General features: G+C 37.2%; 2 protein-coding genes across 2 annotated transcripts; both read right to left on the bottom strand.

The window, feature by feature from the left end:
* Positions 1–1,271: 1,271 nt before the first annotated feature.
* Positions 1,272–7,064, bottom strand: LOC122831817. The gene is made up of 4 exons (XM_044118311.1): positions 6,273–7,064; positions 4,623–4,934; positions 4,435–4,534; positions 1,272–3,046 (listed from the first exon to the last, which is right to left on the bottom strand). Exons 1-4 carry the CDS (start codon positions 6,643–6,645, stop codon positions 2,641–2,643), a joined length of 1,191 nt encoding a protein of 396 aa, XP_043974246.1. The 5' UTR covers positions 6,646–7,064; the 3' UTR covers positions 1,272–2,640.
* A 5,906-nt stretch (positions 7,065–12,970) lies between these two features.
* Positions 12,971–18,325, bottom strand: LOC122830861 (interleukin-21 receptor-like). The gene is made up of 9 exons (XM_044116596.1): positions 18,287–18,325; positions 18,042–18,136; positions 17,087–17,174; positions 16,472–16,623; positions 16,166–16,320; positions 15,902–16,076; positions 15,536–15,632; positions 15,365–15,449; positions 12,971–14,181 (listed from the first exon to the last, which is right to left on the bottom strand). The coding sequence occupies exons 2-9, from the start codon at positions 18,109–18,111 to the stop codon at positions 13,654–13,656; spliced, it is 1,350 nt and encodes a 449-aa protein (XP_043972531.1). The 5' UTR covers positions 18,112–18,136; positions 18,287–18,325; the 3' UTR covers positions 12,971–13,653.
* Positions 18,326–22,578: the final 4,253 nt, after the last annotated feature.

The raw sequence follows: 22,578 nt of genomic DNA, 5'->3' as shown, positions 1-22,578 counted from the left end.
CTGCCTGAGCAGAAAAGCGAAAAAGCGTAAAGAAAAGCAGTGAACTCGTCCAGTCAGCGCGCTGAAATCCTCTCAGTCTGCGCCTCCAGCCAGGCTTTCATTTCTGCAGCGGATAAAATCAGCGAATCCTCGGGTGTCTTCACTCCTCCGGCCGTTGAGGACGTTTCCCCAAAACAAACCTGCATGCAAATGATGCTGCGGCCTCAGCAGCGTTAAAGCAGCCCTGCCTCCACCTGCCTGGAGGCGGATGTTTACATCCGCATGCAGGCTCCATTAGGACGGGCGTCCGCCTCCACGCGTGTCCAGAACGGCTACAAACACCCGCAAATCCTCTACCATTCCCCCATATATGAAACCCCAGCCCTGGACACACAGCGGCACAACAGCGGCGCTGTTCTTCCTGCGCGTCACTCTGCGCATAAAACAGGAATAAAAGGATCTCTGTCCGTTAGAAACGACAAAGCTTTAATTGTATCTGCAGACATGAATGAGAGGATCGCGCTTCACATCTTTCTGTTGGTGGAAACATCCGCACATAGAGGATTTGTTTAGCGCCATGTGCGCAGCCGCATGTGCGCAGCGGCAGCTGAACAGCCGCTCACATTTCAGATCGTCTGGATCTGAAATGTGAGCGGCTGGATCTCAAGGTGAGATGAACAGTCGTGATTCTGCAGTAAAGACCGCATTTATGCAACATCAGCAGCTGCGCGTTGGGCCGCGGTCAGAATGCGCAATGCGCAGGATTCAGGGTGACGGACAGTCTCTGGTGTAAGATGCACGTTTGTGTATTTTTATATTTTTGTTTCTGCAGCGCTCTGCTGAAAGACACACAAATGGAGAAGCGATGGCAGGAATCACTCCGGGACAAGAACCAGGTAGAAACCAGCAGAACCAGGTGATCATTTCTACATTCTAACCTCATTTTGTTGTTTCACATTATTTTATTCAAACTAAGTAATATTTTTATTGTTTTTTACACACACGGAAATGTTCAGTAAGAAATATTTTAAGTTCTTAATAAAAGTGAGAGGATGTAAACTCTCATATTTTCCTCTTGTCGTTATAATCATTTTATTTCTGTTTATTCACACAAAAATATAAATTGTTGTTATTGTTGTCATAAATGTATGCTCATTACAGTGCCTTATTAATAATAAAAGTTAAATCCATATTACCGTGTTCTTTTTTTATTATGCAAGAATAAATGGTCATTTTGAAATGAACTTTATTATGAACTTTTAAAATTAACCCATAAATTAGAATTCCACAGCTGCATTTAAATATATTTATTATTTAACATGTGGAAAATAGAGAGAGGTACAAAACATGAAAAGATTTATTTTAGTAGAAACTCAGCTGATCATTTTTAAAAACATAAAACAGGGAAATAATTTCACTTCTGCTGGTAGGTGCAGTAACACATACTGAACTCCAGGGGCGCTGCAGATACACAACATCAGGATGAATGTGGAAGATCTCAACCGGGGAAGGCTGAGACGAAGACAGATGACAATGATCTGAGTGAAATGTTGAATTCAGGAAAGAAAAACTGAAATGATCATTTTAGTTCAGATTCCCGGGTTTTTTTTTCCTCCAATACGGGAGAAAACGTCAATAAATCAAATGTCACCAAAAATATCTACAAAAATAAACCTGCTAGTTACAGTTGGGTTAACTTTTATGTTATTTGAAAGCAATTATCCATCTCTTGTCTCTCTCAAAAATAATTTAAATAACTTCAATCAAAATTTGAAGTTTCGTAAAAGCAGCTAATTTATGTGTTTGGATGTTTTTATTCAACTTGGATTGATTCAAAACACCAGAAAGCCGTTTTACACAAACAATCATATAGAAAGATCAAATCTGTTCAATCAATCAGTAACAGATGGAAAGACTAATAAACTATAATTTAATACAGAACACTCCAGCTGGAACTGGAAGACAATAAAACAACCAAAAACCATAAATAAAAACAACTTACAACCAAAACCACAAATAAAACGGATTCTGGTGTTTCTGTTCAAACTGTCTTTCAGAAAGACAATTTTAATAATTATAAAGGCAGGTTATCTAAATGTGTCATGTGATTAACTGATTAATTGCTTATTGTAACAGGGTTATCAATCACATGGCGACAGTGGAGAGGAAACTGCAGCTAAAACATCGAGCTTATGAGAAAAAAAAAGAAAATCAGGCAGGAAACGCATCATCAAATACAATGTTCCTGGACGGACTTTAAGCTGAGTAAAAATCAGAGTGAAATGTGGGTAATCTTTCAATCGCTTCATTTTCCTCTCTTGGAGAACCTGAAGTCGTTTTTTCCTTCATAATCGATGTACGATATATTAAAATATCAGATGTACGAGTTAAACAAAGTTTACACACATGAGTTTGTTGAACCAGTCAGTGAAAGCCGTCGGCTGCAGTCATTTTTAGATCTGGGTCTATTCTAGATGCATTTTCTTCATCTTTATCTCAGTTTTCATGATTTTCCTACAAAAATGTAACAATTTAAGTGGAAAGTTTGTTTTCACTAAACTCTCCCTTTAGATTTGATTAGATTACTTGAGCCTGGTCTCCCTACGTCCAATAAACCCTGGAATCTGAATAAAAACGTTTGTAAAAACACGACTGTGATCATCAGCTGCACATTATTCCAGTGATAACCAGGGGCCCCTCTCCGTTGGGCCCCTGCGTGGCTCCAGCAGGGTCCAGGTTCTCCATCAGGTGTCCGTACTGCAGCCCCTCGTTGGGGTGGCGAGTCGTTTTCCTGTCGTAGTACCTCCGGGAGGCGGCTCTCCACATCTCCCTGCGCATCATCTGGGACTCCTCCGGCAGGTCTGAGATCATCCGTTTCCTCCGCTCCTCCACCAAACAGCCGCGCTGAGCGCTGGCTGCGTGGCTGCCGCCGCCGCCATGGAGGCTCGCCTGCTGACGGGCGATTTTACGGGCGTAGTATCTTTTGGAAGCTGCTCTCCAGGCCGCCCTCTTCAGCCTCTGGGCCTCCTCCGTCAGCTGCGACATGGGAACGTTCTTCTTTTTGTTCCTAGGAATGAAGGCAGGTGGGAAAAGATCAAGATTGGTCTGGATTAGGGGTGAAAATCAATAATCAACTTATGATTACTTGTAGATTAAAAACCGTTCCAAGCGATTAACTAATAACGTCCATCTAGACCTTGTTTTACTGTTGTAGTTTGGCCACCATCCAGCAGAAGGCGTCACTGCTCATCCCTAAGCGGAGCCAGTTGATACAGAAACAAAGATGGCGGCGCCATACCAGAACGAGAACGAGACACGGTCCAAACCGGGTTTGTTGTGGGATGAAAAATTAACTTTATGGGGTTCTATTCTGAAACATAAAAACTTGACAAGCTCTTGAAGTTTTACCTTGATGCAACATATTACAGACTTTGTAGATAGAAAAAAAGGTAATTTATACAGAAAAACTGATAAAAACTGAGTTAGAGATTCTAGAAAAAACTTGGACACTTCTGAGTTTCAAAAATCAAACATTTTCAACTGTAGAAAGTGTAGCGCCATCTGCAAACCAGACAAGCAAGTTATTCAGTGACATTGAAAACATTCGACTTTTGAAACAGGAAATTTCTACGTTTTTTCTAGACAATTTTGGAGATAAAACTCCAAATTTCTCAGTTTTTATTCTCAAATCATGAACTGCTTGAGTGCAGAAATTTCCAAGTTTTTTCCTTGAAAATTTCTGAGATTAATCTAAAAATTTCTGAGTTCTTTAGGGGTAAATTTACTCCTGTTTTTTCTATCTATAATGGTCCTAATATGCCGTCGTGCACCATGACAGTACACTCATTCAAAAACTACCGAGGTGTTACAGACAATGTGATGGCAGAGAAGCAGAAGACAAAACGCAGAAAAACTGTAACATGAAGGAAGAAAATATGTCGTTTTATGAGGACGAATAATTTTGAGAACCGTTTTCAGTGAATCCACTTAGAGTGAAGTTTTAACATTCTTTAAAGATCAACCACAGACAATACTTCTGTTCTTTTTATTTTTAAAAACTTAAAAACTTGTTATATTTTATAAATGTGTCCAAGTTTAATAATATGAGAAAACCACAATTTTATGTTTACTCTGTATTTAACACAGTTGACACAAAATCATGTTAATTTTTTTTTATTCAGCATATATGAAACATTTAACCCTTTATCTTATTATTAAGAAGAAAAATCAGTCTTTTAAGAAAATGGTGGTTGATCAATTAATTGTTAGTTGATCAATAAGAGCAATCAACTTTGGATTAACTCATGAATTGATAACTTTCATCTCTACTGTGGATTTACATAAAAATAAAGCCGCTCTCTGGGCTGGATCAGTTTCAGTTCGGCACCTAAACCTTTAAAAACATAAAAATTGTAAATATTTTCTGGATTTATTTTGCTATAATCTTCGTCTCACCTCAGTTGATCTCCTGCAGAGATTTGAAACCCAGCAGGATTTACTGGAGTTTTTTCTCTCAGTATCTGACCCTCGTTGTTCTCCAGATGTTCTGCAGGAACTAAGAGAAGTGGGATATAACATTAGATGTTTTTCAAAATAAACATAGTAATTAGGAAATAGGTGAGCTGAATTCTGAGTCCAAACACCTGGTGAATCATGCTTCCCATGGGGACTCTGCTGGTCCGGACACGGACTTCCTGGTTGCTCCTGAGATTCTGCAGCTCTCTCCTCGCTCAGCTCCCACTCTATCAGGACAGCATCCACATCACAGGGCTCCTCCTTCACCAGGAGGCTGCTGGGAGATGTAGGCATGTTCCTGGCGGCCTCTGTGCCTCCTGAAGCCTCTGATGAGCGGGATGTGCAGGTGGAGGTTATGCCCAGGCAGCTGGGCGGTGATGGGAGGAGCGACTCGTGGTACTGGGAAGGGAAATGAGATGAGGGTCGAGGGTAAACGCCCACTGCGGAAGAAAAAGCAGCAGTAACTAACTAATATTCAGAGAGAACACTGTAGATCATATATTAGTTACGTGCATTAACTCTAATCTTGTCCACCTGTAGCAGATTCCTTAAATTTTTTATATTTATATTTTGGACTTCTAACTCTTTCTGTAATGGTTCCTACAAAGTTTTTATCTTTTAATGCATTTTTAATACTATATAAAATAAATTGAAATGGTTAAATGAAAAACCTGCAGCATGTGCCAATTTCTTATGCAATTACTCAATTAACCAGCAAATGAATTACCTGCAGCAGTGGTTGTCATCCACAATAGCAATATTAATATCAGATACTAATGCATAGGGGTAACTTCCTGAAGGTCTGGTGTGGACATGTCCCCACCAATGTTTCCTGCTCCTTTCTTTCTCTTTATGTGCCTGCATCCATGTGCAGACAGCAACTCGGCAGCAGCTGCATTCAAAGCATTAACAGTTAATGATTTTTAAAATTCCTTTGTAAAATCGGCAAGTCCACTCTGATCTGGTTCAGTACTGGACATATGCTTTAAAGCATAAAGAGCCAAAGTTTGTTAAATTTTAAACCAAGGCCCCTACAGCAACAATTAAGTAAAATTAAATGATTAAATTAAATCAGCAAATACAGACTCATTCCATAAATTAGAATATGACTGAAAAGTTCCTTTGTTAGTAGTTCCATCACCAAGTGAAAGACATTATATAGATTAATTAGATGTCTTAACATATTTATATTTTGTAGAATGTTTAATTCCTGCTAAAAGGATATTTTCGAAAGGTGCTATTAATCTGACAAACCTGATCAGGATGTAGATCCTAATTTATTGAATAAGACTGTATGGCATTCACATGCAAGTTTTGGCATTATTCCTAGCACTAGAAAAGAAAAGTTCTTCCAGTAACTGTGGGTACATCAGTGGGTACAACTGTCCCCACCAACCTGCAACTCAAAGTTACACCCTTGTACTGTCAGCACAGATCTTCATATATCGGTGCAGATCTATTATGCACCTCCAGGTTTTGAAAAAGTGAGACTAATCGTAAAAATATTTTATCATCAATTAATATTGTTCTCTGATTTCCACTGTTTTAATTAAATCAGATGTTATGATCACTTACTCAGTAAATTACGTTATACTTTTCATCAATAAACTCGTTAAAGTGACCGGAGTACAATTTTTGGCTACACTAGAAAAATGTGGCAAAGACACCCGAGACCTGGTCAGTGTTTTTACTCGGGTTTAGTGATGACATCATCTAATCTGCGTGTTTTTTGCTGCTTTTCACTCGTGTTTTAGAGAGACACGTCCGTGGGCGCTTACAGGAAAGGCTCAGGTCACAGTCCTGCGGTCCTGCTGTCACCTCAGGGCCCACTCCTCCTGCTTCAGGCCGGATCTGCTCCCCTGTCTGTCGGTTAGCGGAGGTCCGGCTTCCGGCCTCGAATAACCCGCACGTGCAGCCATGTCTGCGCAGCACCTGCAGCTCGCGCTCGATCTCCGTGAGTCTGCCCTCCAGCCGCTGGATCTCTTTGTCCCTGTCGGCCACCATCCGCTGGTATTCCCGGGTCCTGGCGCCGTTTACCCCGTACAACACGTTCAGCACCGAGTCTATCGCCAGCCTGACGGCGTTCTCTACCACCACCGCCTCCTCGTCGTGAAGCTGCGAGCGCAGAGTTTTGTTTTCGATCAGATTCATCCTGAGAGGCGACCTGTGGAGGTGAGCCGAGCAGCGGGAGGAGCCCCAGCAGGAACAAGAGCGGGACCACCAGCTGAGCCCCCGCTGTCCGCTGGAACCGCAACAAAATGGCGGATCCGAGTGAGTTCTGTGGTGTAAAACCACGATAAGCAAAGGTTTGCTCAAAAGTCTGAGTTATTCAGCTCCAGCTGTTTCCCAATAAACAGCACGGTGTACAACGGAGTCCCTCTCTTCTTCGTTTAAACATTCATTCTAAAAAGCCACAGCTCACCCTTGTGGAGGCAAAACAAATACATCCCAAGTTCATCTAATCAAAACATTAGAACAGGAACCAGCAGCAGCCATAACAAACCCAGGAGACAGTTTTTCTGTCTCCAGGCCAGATCAACAAAATTTGATTGGACCCACAAAAGCAACAACAGTAGATTGTTTTACATGGTTGGGAACAACTTTAAGATGTTTTCCTATGCGCCGTGCATTACCGCCACCTACTGGTATGAAATGTGACTCAAAATATTATTTTGTACACTTGTCAATAATATTATATGTTTTAAACGTTGATATTTTGTTCTGCGTCACATTATTATTTTAATTTTTTATTGGTTATGCTATTTTGAATACTTAAAACTCAACTTGTGAAATCTGATATTTTGTATTAATATTGTTGCTTGTTTTGTTATATTCTAAATAAAGGTTTAAAAATTATATTTTATTGATAAACTTTAGTTTCATGTAAAAATATTTCAAGAATTTGAATGCATTTACATTCTGGATTTTCCTGCAGAATATTCATTAAATTAATACTTTTTGATTTTTCTCAATTTTTCCAACATATACGTTCTGTGTCATATCTCCAACTAATTAAAATAGCATGATTTATTGTTTCAATTTCCTGTATTGTGTTGTTGTATTATGAATAAGAAGACAACTATGTCCATACTCTACGTACTGTACTCTGTACTATAAATACACAAGTTTATTTTTTAAAAGGAAATTAAATTTTTTTATGATGTTCTCATTAATTGAGATGCAATTTTACAATATTAAATTTAATTTTAAGGTATAAAAAGCTAAATTAATTTATAGTAATCAGCTATGGAAAACATAATTTTTACTTTACGTAACAACAGCTTGCCAGAGGAGACCCCATGACGTAGAAATATAAAATGATTGATGTGCAGCAGGAAGTCAGCTGGGGCCTAAAGAAATACTGACATACAAAACCACTGACGGCCACCAGAGGGCGCGCTAATTCCCCAAAACTTTCTTGACGGTTTTTTTCTGTGACGTAAGGGAGTCGGTTTTTCCTCACGTCATTATAGCGTCACTGAATGGGGGTTTAAAATGCCACCATCAAATAGATATCTGGGTACATTTGTGTGTAATATGATGATGTTGACCAGTGACGTGCGGTCAGGGGAGGCGGGTGAGGCAGAGTGAGGCAGATTAGTAATATCTACATGTCCAAGTTTGAGTTAACGGAATTATTCTACCAGCAGCGCGGCTATGCATGACGTAAAAAAAAAAAAAAAAGTCTTTTTGCCCTCCAGCGTTGTCCGCATGCGCGAAATTTTCTTATGTAAACAATAACATGCAGGGGTCTATATTTGTAAATCTGATTATGATTAAGTCAGTGCCTCACCAGAACCTCACCGCACGTCACTGATGTTGACCCATCCGGTCTCAGGTCAACCTGGAGCTTAACTTTAAGTGGAAAAGTAAAGCTCCAGGTTGACAGCTACTAAATTTTGACGTTAGCTCAGATTTCTGTGCCCTTAAATAAATAACATTCTTCTCTCCAGAAATAACGCCTCCTTCATTCTTCAGAAAAATCATGTTTCTTTTAGTAGTTGAAATCCCGCCACTTGGGGGCGCAGTGTCAACAAACTATGTCGAACAATCATGATCTCTGTTGGAGAGGGGAAACAACACAACACAGCTCATCCAGACCTTTGTGGGATTTAGCCTTGAAAAGTAAAATTATTCATTTCACTGACATGATTCTCCTAACTGTGAGTAATTTTAACTGTGGAAATGTTGCAAAAACAAAGCTGCTCAGCAGTAACAAGGGCTGATTTCCTGTGAGGACAAATACATTTCCATTGATTACCGAGGAGGAAATGAGTAATTCTTAAACTGTTATTTAAAAAAAAATGTAAATAAAATGGATAAATTGTTTTTAAGATGATACTCTGTTTCCATTTTCTATTATGTTCTGAGAGATTTTTTTCCTAACTAAAACAAACTTTGAAGTTGAAGAAAAATGATAATGCATGTAACATAAATCACAGAGGGACAAAAACGTTTCATTGTGGAGACATCTCCACTAAAGTGGAATTGTTTGGCCATAATTACCATCATTACGTTTGGAGGAAAAATGGCGATGCCATTATAATAACTGTGAAGTATGGGGGTGGCAGCATCATTCTGTGGGCATGTTTTGCTGCATGAGGAACTGGTGCACTTCAAAAAATAGATGGCATCTTCCAGAGTTTAACAACAAGTTTAACTCTCATTTTTTTCATATGAGAGGTTTTTTTTTTCAGCAAAAACCTAAATAATTAAATAAAGCATAACTGATAAGAAATTATCGATTTACAGTTATTCAACTCATTTCCAGAATTCATCATCAGCTAGATTTTGGGATCACAATCAATAACATTTAGTTCAAAATCAACTTCAAATTAGATCAAATTAAATGAACAAATATTAAATGAACAAATGAACTGCAAAGCTGATAATGAGAAATTCAGGTTAGTTGATTCCAAACATGAATCCAGTCGTTCAGAGGAATTTAGAAATAAAAGGTACCAGAGTGTGAACATAAAAATTAACTGATGTGTAAGACAGAAATATAAACCAGAGGGAACTTTGGTTTATGTTTGGTTATACTTTGGTTCAGCCTATACATCGACATTTTAGTTGGGCTGCAATTCATCTAGTTCAACAAATCCACCAACTTATTTAATATAAGACAACATGTTAATATTAAAAACAAAAAAAAAAAACTTTGTTGTGTTTGTGTAAACCATAAAGTCAAACAGCACTCACCACGTTTGCCTCTGAAACTAAGCAGGTCACCCAACATACACCAATCCAACACGTGGTTTTCTTTCTAGTATGTAAATACAGCGGAAAAGTGACTGAACACACGATATGAACATAGAGAGAGTAAAATAACACACAACCAAAACCAGGGCAAATACTGAAACCATGACCTCTCTAGGCACGTTAGAACAGATTGATGTGGGAACGTGCAGCACAGTCAGGTTGGAGGACAAATAAAGAGTTTAGAGAAGAAGAAAAGACTGAAATGTCGCCAGGAAGTCTGCAGGAATATTAATGGAAATCATTTAAATATCATAAACCCAGAAAGTGTAGCTGTAAAAAGCTGTTTATAATAGTTTATAATAATACAATAGGTGAAGAAAATAGAGGCTTGCACAAATATTCACACCCACTGAGCTTTTTCTTATTTACACAACTCACTTTGATACTGGATTTATTTTAATTAATAAACATTTATTTAACCAGAAAAACAAAAACGTTGATGTCAAGAAAAGCAACAGCACACATCATCATAGATTAGACAAGTAAAGATAAATAACAGAAATACACATTAGAAATATATAAATACCAACAATTTGACAATAAAAGGCAGTAGTTGTGACAACACTAATTTAAAAAACACAATTTAAGATTTAAAACACAGGATATCGGTTGTTGGTTATTGAAAATTTTGCCAAAAGCGTTCAGTGAAACAAACTCAGAAAGTTTTAATTCAGCTTGCAAGGCATTTCTAAGAGTGTTCAGAAAACATAAAAGCTTCCTTCAATTTTCTGTTTGAATATCAGAAACAAGAAGGTTCAAACTTTCCTTAGAGCATAAAACAAAGTCTGGTTTCTATTTTCAGAGTTGAGTGGTGATTAGATACATTTACTAAATTACATTTACTTGAATAACTTTTTAGAAAAAAAATACTTTTATGAGTATTTTTTTTTCACTATACTTTTTGATTTTACTTTAGTAATTTTATTATGAACAAAATGTTACTTGAGTAAGATTTCTGGATTTTCTACCCATTGATTGAAAAACATGTTTTAGCCAAAAAGTCACCAAACACAGACCTACAGTTTTGTTAAAGATGATTTATCCTCCTCTTTTTAATACGATAGACTGATGCCATGTAGTGAAAAGAAAATGGTTTCAAAGAAGTTTCAAAACTTTTTATGAACGCAGATCTGAAAGCTGTGGTTTGTATTAGCAATCAACATTTTTTCATCTTAAATGCTGAAATCCATATAAGATTATTTTAATTTCTCCTCATTATAAGTCCTTAAGTGTCATTTCAGTTGTTAGGTGTCATTTCCCTGTGTTCCTCAGAGCATGATCTTTTTTATTTCAGTGAGTAAGACAGTAATGCTTGTTGTTAGTATTTAACAGTATTTTTCTCTGAAACTCCTGTCTGTAATTTCTCATGACAAAGAATGACCTAAAGTCATTAAAGTGATACTGAAACTGTGAATAAGTGACATGCAGTTCAAAATGTTAATTCATCAGATTCTGAGAAGTTTGTCAGGACAAAGTTTAATCTGACATGACTTCAGAGTTTTGCTGCATGAATCTTCCTGAGGTTTGACACGACTTTGAAAATAGAGCAACAACCACTGCAGCTCACCTTTACCCCCTCCGTTGTTCTTTGGTAAGCGTGATGGGGTACATTTACCATCTTTCAGGCATGTGACTCATAGCTGAATCTGAGTGGGAGGGAGATGGACTCTCATTTGGAAATTTTACTGCATTATGGGACAGAAATTAGGGGACTGATAATCTGCAGATCACTTAACTGTCATAATGTCATTCTTTGCAGAGACAGTCTCGTGCATTGCTTTGATTTTATCTTGCAGAAAGACAACATGGTTAGCAATGTTCATTTGCTGAGCTTACGTTTATTTCTCAGTGGGGTAAAAAAAAATATAAACTTTGTCTGAAAATGTTAGTCCGCAACATGATTCCAATTCAGTGCCGTATTCAGTCCAACGGGATGCATGCTGCATTTCCTTGACTCCCTGAAACGTGTTTTTCTGGGCATGCTTGGTGGGGAAAAGCCTCCTCTACATCAAAATTCTGGGGAAATTCATGTGGGTGCCACCTGATAACCAGATAAATGAGCTGAAAAGTGAGACATGACACTTGACGCCCACCCTTCACCCTTTCTTTTGCCCCTCAGTGATTTCATAAACCCAACCACAAGATCTGAATGTCAACTTGTTTTCCAGCTGATGCTTGTGACTGCTAACGCTTTTATTTCCACTGCCGCCGAGCATGAAAGTTGATCTTGAGGTGACTTCATCCTGCCCAGGTTCACACCCAACAGTTTCTTCTTACTTTCACTTTCCCTCAAATCTTTTATGCTTGTGCTTCACTATGATGGTGAATTGTCCAGTATCTGCTAAAAATAGTTAGAACAATGGCTTGGTGACCCTAACACTGATTGCTGTATCCATTACTGCACCAGCGTCTTCACAGGTCTGTCCAACAAATCAATCAAACAGCTGCAGCTGATCCAGAATGCTGCTGCTGGCGTTCTGACTAAAACCAGGAAGATAGAGCACATGAGACTAGTTTTAACCCTTTAACTGCCACGAGGACACCAGTGACCACATTGACCCATTGACCTGCATGTGACAGTATAAAATAGCCTGAGAAACAACTCAGTTCAGCAGCTAATTTACTGCTTTTTTTTTTAACCTAATTACACTTCCAGTTTTAAAAGAATATTTATTTTTTTATTGCAAAGAACAAGAATAGGCAAAATGGATACACTTTAGTTTTACTGTGCCATAATCAATTTTTGTATTAATTTGATTAGTGGTTTTACTTTATTTCCCATATTTTAAAATTAAAATGAAATTAATAATTTTTTCCCTGCATCTAAGAATTTTCAAATTCAGTTAAGCTTTTAAATTATATATAAAATATATTGTGAAATAAATATGTGTTGTGTTTTTTTAATCTAGAAATTCGTAAAGTTATAGTTATTATTTAGGGGCTTATATGTCTGTTTGTCTCTCATTATTCAAAGATCCTGGACTTTTTCATTTTTGTGTTTGCTAATATTTCTTTACCCTGGCTTCTTTCTGCTTCAAGTTTGCATGTTCTTCCCCTGCATGCTTGTGCCTCTTTTGGTTACATTTGATTTCCATTTGTTAGCTTTTTCAGTTTTTGATTGGATAGTTTTGAAGTGGCATAAATTTGAAATGAATTGAAAAATTTTCTAAAATATGCAGAAAAAACAACAAAAATGAAAAAAGGAAAGGAGACATTTTGTTTTCTGTACTTTATTGAATATTAGGCTGTTATTTACAAATAGAAATATTCAGGACATTAATGTGAAAGTGCCAGATGAAAGCAATAGAAAATACCACAAAGATGAAGACATTTTCAGTGGTGCTTTAAAAGTTCAAAGTCCCTTAGTTAAATGAAGTGAGACATAATTCAACTTCTAGATCCGTCATTTTCTGCTTGTTCTTATAAGCAGATCAGGATGCTGTGCAAAAAGAATACATGGCAAAAAAAAATTAGAAGTTTAGCAGTAGATTATCATTTCTGACCCTTTTTATATCAAACATAAAGCAGAAATTCAAATTCCTTCACCTGAAGCCAAGGACACTTTCAGTCTGTTCCGACTAGATTAAATGGAGTCAGAGTAAACTCAACATTTGCATTGGATGGCACAAATAAAAATACAGTTTCCTATGAGTTCATACTAAAATATTTCAACACTGGCAAGAATATACTGAAAATAATGCACCAGCTGAAGGTAATTCAAATACTTTTGTACAAGTGCAAACTGCTAAGTTTCACCAGGGATGGGAAACATGGCAGGTTTGTTGACTTGCGTTGCTCGTTTCAATGACTTGCATTGAGGCCTCAATAAAAGCTTCAATGGCTTTCATTTCCTTGATGAAAGCCATTTTCCTCTAAATGAACAAACAGAAGAAGTTTTCATCCTTCTGACTTCAGAGAATGGTCGGGAACGTCTGCAGGACGTTCTTTGGACAGCAACACAGGAACGACTCCCTGAGCGGTTTTGTTGAGGATGCAGTAGTCGTTACAGTGACTGGCCGTCGGGATCTCATCCACAGGACTGCATGGCAAGCTGCACTCCGGACTTTGGGTTAAATCCTCGCAGCTGCAACCAGAATCAGAACGGCTTATCTCTAGGAAGGCGTTTGGATGGGAGCAGACAACCTCTACGTTTTGGATGCAGGGACTCCAGACGGGGCAGGGGAGCTGAGTGTACGGAGCGTCGCCTGGCCAGGCAGGAGCGGAGGCTTTCTCCATCCCTGGAAAGCCAACGTAGGAGGTGTGACTCAGAGGGAAGACCAGCTGCGTTCCTGGAGAGGTGAGGAAGACTTGGTTCTCCTCTAAATCTTTTGGGCTGGACTTTGGCACAACAGTCACGGCCTCGGTGATCAGGTCCTCCTCGGTTTTGTTCGTCAGAACATAACTGCCATGAGGTGAAAGCCACTCCTACAAGTTCAACAGAAGAGTGTGATGAGGTGGCGTGTCTTTAAATGGTTGTTCTGTTTGCTCCAGCAACCTTTTCCTCAAAGGTTTATTCCAGATAATAAACTGTTTTGCCCTCTGATATAACCTGGTGCATGTCCACTGTAAGTTGATACAATAATCTTAAATTGTTCTCTGAAATAAGCCAAAAGACAGTCGCTGTGTTTTTATTCACTATATAATTGTACAATTTGACATTTGGAAAATAAATTTGCTGAATAGAAACGCACCATGTTTTGGTGCTATGATGTTTTGATTGGTTGATTTCACAAAAATTCAATGGAAACCCTTTTTTGCATCACATGATCAATAACCAAACGTTGCCTCTGGTGCAAACCATGAAGAAGAAGATGACAGGAAGTAGCTGGAGGATAATGGCACAGCATGTTTTTTCACGACTTGTCATGTGAACAGACTTATGTACGTGCCGTTTTCTTTGCATTTCTTATTTACTTTGCAGCTGCAAAATAGTTTTTTAGACATTAGTGGAATGGATCATAAAAGTTTTTCACACATTTGTATTGGAAATGCAACATCTGATACATTTATTATCTCAATTCTTTTGGCTCATAATTTTGTGTATTGTGTGACAGATTATGTCTTATTAGTCCTTAAATTGGACTCTTTTATAGTTTTTAGCTAGCTGCCATCTCTTTAGTCTGCTAACTCTTGCATATTGTAATGATCCGTTTAGATAATTGCACTTGCTTATAATTCAATCATTATTTTCCTTTTATGTCGCCTCAGCTAAGGCACAATGGCTGCCAGGTATACAGTTGAAGAGGGACTGCTTCGCAAACATAATCTTACACACGGGTGAAGGTTGACAGAATTTGACCACAGGGGAGCAAATATATTACAAACAGTAGAGGCACCAAAACAGAGCCCTGATGTACACCAAAATAAACTCTATATTTAAATATTTCCAATAAATATGGAGAAAGGTCTGAATGATCTATGACATATTTTTTCCACATGAATTTTCTTTTCTATATAATATGAGTTATGGGATTCCCGTCATTTCTAACCAGAAACATTTCCTACCATGCAAACATATAAAACTGTTATGTGTAAATGCTCTGAAGTTAAGAGAGGCAGAATCAGACATTTTACAGAAAAACCATCTCCAGTCATCTGAAGATCTCACCTGCAGGTTTCCGTCATGCTGCTGAAACAGAGGCTTAAAGAACGGGGCTGGTGTTGGTGTGTGGCCCAGAGTTTTTATCTTCATTCTGTCGGGTCAAAATACATTCTCATACATATTTCGAGGTAATTAGAAATTCTGACATGTAATTATTTGGAGGAACAGCGGAGTTACCTTGTAGCAGGATTGTAGAAAACAAACAGGAGGAGTCCAATAATTAAACAGATGGGGCCCAGAGATTTAAGTAAAATAGGAACTACGTCTTCTTGTTCTGAGAAATAAGACAGTCAGTGAGTCATGCTGAAAGTGCACAAGGTGGCCGATGTCTGAATTATCTGCACAGTTCTGTGTAAGCCGTCTGATACTCATACTTTGGCTGATAATACAGTCTGATATGTGTTTCATGACGAATAAATCTTTATCTAAATTGCAAAACAGGAAAAGAAATCTTTGACAAATAACTTTTAAAGAATTCAGTCATTTACTGTTTATCATCGTTTTGATTGTGTGCAAAAGTTAAGATAAAAAATGTCAGTTTACTTCTCATTTGTTCATTTGTCCAACATGCTGGTTCACCCCACTCACTCCACGTAGAGCGCCAGTCCAGTCCGTCTTTAACCTTAAACCTGGATTTCACGCAGTACTCTGTGTTTTGTTTGAGCAATGATTTACTATCAATTACTTGAACATTTTTAAACGATGTGAGGGGAAAAGTCTGAGGAAAAACACAAACGGTGATGTTATCAGTTAAAGCATGGAGGTCAGAAGTGATTATGGTTTGATTGTCACGTTGACGGGTCTTACTCTGTTCCAGCTGCCCTGGGATTCCTGAAGCAAAACTTCATATGCGAGGTGGTCTCGAAGGTACATGTGTCTTTTATACGTGTCACTCTTACAGGTTATGTTGATATAATCTGTTGATTTTTGGAGATCCACTGCAGGAGGCGGGGTCAGCTTAACTGTTCAGAAAAATGGTCTCAATCAGATTTTTAGATTTACTTTTACATTCTTTAAAGACGTGTCTTAAAACGTGCTTTACTTGACAATAACAATACCAAACAAACCAAGTCAAGAGAAATGTGGATTATAGAACAATTATTTCACACTTACTGTTTGATTTTGGTTTGAAGTTGCTTTGGAGAACCTTGCAGAAAGATGCATTACAAAGCTTTATTTCATATGTGTGTTTGGATGACATGTCATCTTTAGCTTGATAGTTACAGAAGTAACCCTGATCGGTCGCCACGAGCGGACAAGTGTTGCTGCAAAAAAATAAAAAAACATCAAACTTTCCTATAGATTCACTGAAAATACACACATTTAGGAAAGAGCCCAATGCTTTTATGTGCAGATAGTTCAGTTCAGAATACATTATTTATCCCAAAAGTGTTATTCATTTTTGTAGCTCGTCTATATAATACAACATATTTGTTCATGTTATAAGACAACGACGGTTCAGTTCACTGAATAACGACTGCTGGACTTTTACAATGAGTCAGATGCACTTTACATTCTCACAGCTACATGCTGATGTATTTTATTTTTTGCAGTCTTATATTCTCCTTTTACTTATTTATCACTGATGGCAGCAGTGCAGTTTAGTTATGTTTAGCAACATAATAATGAAAAATGTTGTGTTTTATTCACACATTGTTCATGGCTTTATGATTTTATGTTTGTGAAAAGCGTTTTATCAGTAAACTTTACTTACACACACAAACATACCTTTTATTGAAAGTCAGGCTGTAGTTGTCAGGACTGATGTCGTTCACCACACAGGTTATGTTTTTGATGTAATCACTCACGCATGAAACTGAACAAGCAGAATTGAGAAGAAAAACGTTGATATACAAAAAAAAATCAATTTGAAGTAAAAGGAACAACTGAGTTAAATGAAAGTGCTGCCTGAGATCTGCTGCTGATGATTTTGTTCACATTTATATCCAGTTATTTTTAATACAGATATTTTTAATCTGGTGGTATTATGGATGTTTATGTGAGACTACATTGTAATTTTCTTTATCTGTCACTTAATCTCTCATAATGGTTAAATATGAACAGTTACAGATCTTTACAAATGTCTTGAGTTTCCTGACACAAGCAGTGAAACTTTCCAGTTTTCTCTTAAAATTTTCTCGATCTGAATGTTTGTCGATGAAAAGTTCTTTTAATTTATCTGTTTTTTTCCTGACTCGTTTTTAGTCCAGTTTCATCAGAAAATGACAGAAAGCTCAACAAAAACATTTCCATACTGGGAACCGTCCACAAAAACAACCAAAGCAGCAAAAACATGTTTCCTTTGCTTTGGCTGAATCTATGGAAAACACCTCATTTTAATGAGTCTTAAAAATCATTTTTAAAGCTGGAAACTAAAAATAGACAAATTATGAACCAAGCAGTCGTAGCTTTAGGTGATTTCTGTTCAGAAAAGTGTAAATTACCATGTAACTGTACTTCAGTGAATTGTTCATTCCTATCAAAACCACATGAGCCTCACATGTGAAAGGAACAAAACGATAACACACACACCCACACACACACACGTGATATAAAACACAGATAATGCAAGTTTCTGACATTTCAACACTTTAAAATTTCCACTGAACACTAGTGCTGTGGTTGGACACAAAGGTTATCTGTAGTCATCTATTTAATTCATCAGTGTCATGATGAAAACTACCTGTGATGCTGCGGGCCGCTGCCAGGATGCTGAAGCACCAGAGCACAAACAGGAGCCGCCCTCTCATCATGGCTTACTGGATCATAAGCATCACTCTGTCATTCAAATACAAAAACATGAAAGGATTTATTCTGTAGAGTATCAAAATTTAAAATTACAGACACATTTAACTATGAAGACATAAATGAGATGGATCTGTTAAAGAATGAACGAGCCGTTGTTGGCACAGAGGGAAGTGTTATTACCTCAGAGCTGCGGTGCTGCTGATGTCTCAGTGTGTGAATGAGAAGTCGCTCTGAGGTTTGAACTATCAATCATCGCCTGAACAGGAAGTGACGGGGCTTTCTTTTACCTTTTTGATTTGGTTTTGCTGTTTCTCTCTCCTTCAAACACCTTCGTATTGTTCCACTATATTTAGCTCCTTTCCTGTATTTTTTTTTAAAACTCTGAACAAGTTGCTTAAAACTATTTTAATTTCAAAATTTCTTCCTTGACATGTGTGGCCATAAATGTAATTATGTAAATGAAAAAAAACAGGTTTAAAACTAAAAATATCAAACATTTTAATGCCGTCCTTGTGTTGAATAGAGACTCGTATCCCAGCCGGGTCGCAGGGTGTCGATGTTTTCCTTCAGTAACTGATCTTTTCTCCTCATTCTAAAGAGTTTATGCAGAATTAACTGAAAATGCATTAATTTGTCACTAAATCTAATTTCTACAACAATCATAATTAACTAAAGCTGTGAATTTCTTCTGATTGATTCATATTTTTCAACAACAAAAATGTAAGAAATGCTTTAATTTACTGTTCATTTGGCTAATATATACTTACAATCATGGTTTTAGAAAATCAGAACATTAATATCCCCCAAATGGAAATTTTTGATGCAATAGCAGCAAAGCAAGTTGGTTCAGATAAGAAAATAAAAATGGAATAAAGAATAGAGTACTCTACAGTAAGGGTGTAATTTCAACATAAAAACTGTGTTGTTGTTAAAAATATTAAATCCTGTGCAGCTGACAAGGTACACTGAGCATTAAGACAAACTATTTCCAATAAATGCAAATAAAACCTTTGCAACAGCAGAGCTGTTTTCTGAAATGAATAAAAACTTTACATCTAGTCCTGGAGGCATTAAGATCACCCAGATAAAAACAACACATTCATTCAACACTGTGACGCAATTCCTATTAATAAACTACGACCGCTTTTAATTTATTTGAACTGTCAGATTTCTCAGATAAGAATGAATTTCACAATTACTCTGATCTTTATCCCAGAATGAGGTTATCCAGAGCTGAGCTCCTCTTTCTGTAAAGAGCAGTTCATTAATCTGAGGGAAAATGAAACTCTTCAGACATAAATGCCCTCCACACAGTCACACCACGTCTTTGGTGTCTTCAGCTTTTCTTTCTACTTCTACCTACAAAAAAGGTTCAGCAACTTTTCTGCAAACATTGAAAAGTCACATTTATTTTCTTTAATCTTTATTATGTCTTTTTTTATCAGTTCCTGATTTGAAATATCAAAAATATCACAAATACATATGATACCATATCAACCATTTGTTTAAAAACTCCAACACTGTAGCACTGCGACTGTCCATCACAAGTTCAAACAAAAAATACTGAACAAAAGTCAGTAGAATATCAGAGCTAATGTAACAAACAGCCAACATGCAGCCAGCATGTATTTAATGGGTTGTTCTGCTTTTCTATGTGACCATAAATCATCTTTTTTGTACTTCATAGTACAAAAAGGATTTTACTATCCCCCCCCAAGATTATCTGTCCCTTACACTCACCATACAGTGACACTTCAATCAATCAATCAATCAATCAATCAATCAATCAATCAATCAATCAATCAATCAATCAATCAATCAATCAATCAATCAATCAATCAATCAATCAATCAATCAATCAATCAATCAATCAATCAATCAACCAACCAACCAACCAACCAACCAACCAACCAACCAACCAACCAACCAACCAACCAACCAACCAACCAACCAACCAACCAACCAACCAACCAACCAACCAACCAACCAACCAACCAACCAACCAACCAACCAACCAACCAACCAACCAACCAACCAATCAAATTTTATTTGTATAGCAGAATTCAGCATCAAGGCATTTCAAAGTGCTTTACATCAAATCAAACACAAAAACACAATGCAACATAGAATCAACAATCAAAACACAACATCAAGTCAGATTCCGTCAATAAATTTGTAATTGATTACATTTCAAATAAAACTCTAAACAAGTGGGTTTTTAGTTGAGATTTAAAGGAAGTCAGTGTTTCAGCTGTTTTACAGTTTTCTGGAAGTTTGTTCCAGATTTGTGGTGCATAGATGCTAAATGCTGCTTCTCCTGATTTGGTTCTGGTTCTGGGGGTGCAGAGCAGAACCAGAACCAGAACATGAGAGGTTCTGGAAGGTTGATACAACAGCAGCAGATCTTTAATGTATTGTGGTGCTAAACCATTCAGTGATTTATAAACTAACAACAGGATTTTAAAGTCTATTCTTTGAGCTACAGGGAGCCAGTGGAGAGACTTTAAAACTGGTGTTATGTGCTCTATCTTCCTGGTTTTAGTCAGAACTCCAGCAGCAGCATTCTGGATCAGCTGCAGCTGTTTGATTGATTTGTTGGACAGGCCTGTGAAGACGCTGTTGCAATGTACAATAATGTTACACTTGTAACAAATATGTAAAAATATTTTTTCTAAATGCAGCTTTAACAGTGTAAACCTTTGAAAGGATGACATGTTTTTTAGGTTTTGTTTTGTTTTGTTTTGTTTTTTTTTTTTACCAACGCTGTCTTTCCGTCCTCAAAGATTCAACATTGAGTTAAAATTCTTTTGTTTTACAGCAAGCAGAATTTGACTGAGGGCGGAAACTGAAAAACATCAGATTACATCAGCGTAGACATTCACATCCAGCCTGCATTTACTGTTTTTATCTCTTGGTTAACCTAAAACCGTTTGCTCTTTTGCATTTCTGAGGAAAATGCCATGCATGCTGATGAACCTCAGTGAAAAACAATCAGACCAAAGTCAGTGTGAGGCTTCATTGCTGCTCTGGTGCAACATAAAGGGATTCTGTGTAGACTCACTGTACTGTAAAAACTGCCCCAAACTGTACCAAAATATGACTAACTGGATCACTTTTTTCATACCTGAAATTAAGATTAGAATCAACTGACACACAGTGGTAGCAATTAACTGTTAGGGAAACTGTGGACTAATATTGAAAAGTAAATGAACATCCCCCTCCCACAACATATTATACCACAAGAATCCCGTTTTTAGAAAACACTCCACCCTCACACACCAAAAGATTCAAGAGGAAATGAGTAAATCCAGTGAAAACCTGCAGTTTGGTGCATAAAATGTTTTCAATTTCATGTTTATACGGCAAATTTAACACTAAAGGTTTTAGAGTTGGTGTTTTACAAAGACGTGGGAAAAATATTTGGTGATACTGACGTTTAGAAATCCCAAAACTGGCAAGATTTTCCTTTTCATGCAAAAGTTAAAAAAGGAACCTTAATGCAGAATGGCTTCTGCTCTGGATTATGCTTTAATCATAAATTTTCCATAAAAGCAAGTGCACGTTTCTCTTTATTTTGATCTAATACCTTCAAGTTAGCATTACTTATGGAGTTCCACAAGGATCAAGTCTGGGTCCTCTGCTCATTTTGTATATGCTACTAATCCGGTTTTAAACCTTTAACATATCTGCTCTCCTTTATTCTGGTGATCCACACTTTTATATTTAGGTTTCCTGGAAACCTCAACTTCCCAATAACAGTTCACTGTGATTTTATGTGAACATCTCTGATGGACTCAACACTCGGGGAGCGACAAATGAACCCAATACAGGAGATGCAATGGTAATGACAGCAACAAAAATTGCTGCGTACTAAAAGAATAACTATACCATCTTTGACATTTAATCTGCTGAGTCTAAAATGCTCAATAATTCATTTGGTTCAAGTCTTGATGTTCAGTGGAATCATCATAAAAATGGCTCCTGGGGTTCTCAAGGATCAGTTCTTGTCCTGCTTCGGTTCACCGGTTTTCACATGGAATCAAATTTATATCTTGGTAATAATGTCTGCAGCCGTTCAAATATTGATAATACCAGATCATTTTCTTTCTGGATGATCCAGTGACTCATCTTGAGTCTATGCAGATATTTTATTAAAAAGTCCTGGTTGGTGATTCAGTGCCACACCTTCACAGGTCCAGTCAGTGTTTTTCACTCATTCATTATTTATTTAACATCAATGAATGAAGTGTTTGTTGTTAAAATCCTGAATATTAAGCTCTTAAAAAAAAACAAAAAAAAGACAAAGTTCCAGGGAAAGTTTAGCAGTTTCCATGTGTTAATGTTTGTTTGATTGATCTTATACCCACCGCAAATAATGATCCTGTTTGTCTATTATTATTATTATTATTATTATTATTATTATTATTATTATTATTATTATTATTATTTTGCTAATAATCAGATGGAGTCCC

Source organism: Gambusia affinis, linkage group LG05 (genome assembly GCF_019740435.1).
Source record: "Gambusia affinis linkage group LG05, SWU_Gaff_1.0, whole genome shotgun sequence".
NCBI classification, from domain to species: Eukaryota; Metazoa; Chordata; class Actinopteri; order Cyprinodontiformes; family Poeciliidae; genus Gambusia; species Gambusia affinis.
The sequence above is the reverse complement of the archived record's forward strand: the minus strand, read 5'-3'. Positions and strand labels throughout refer to the sequence as shown.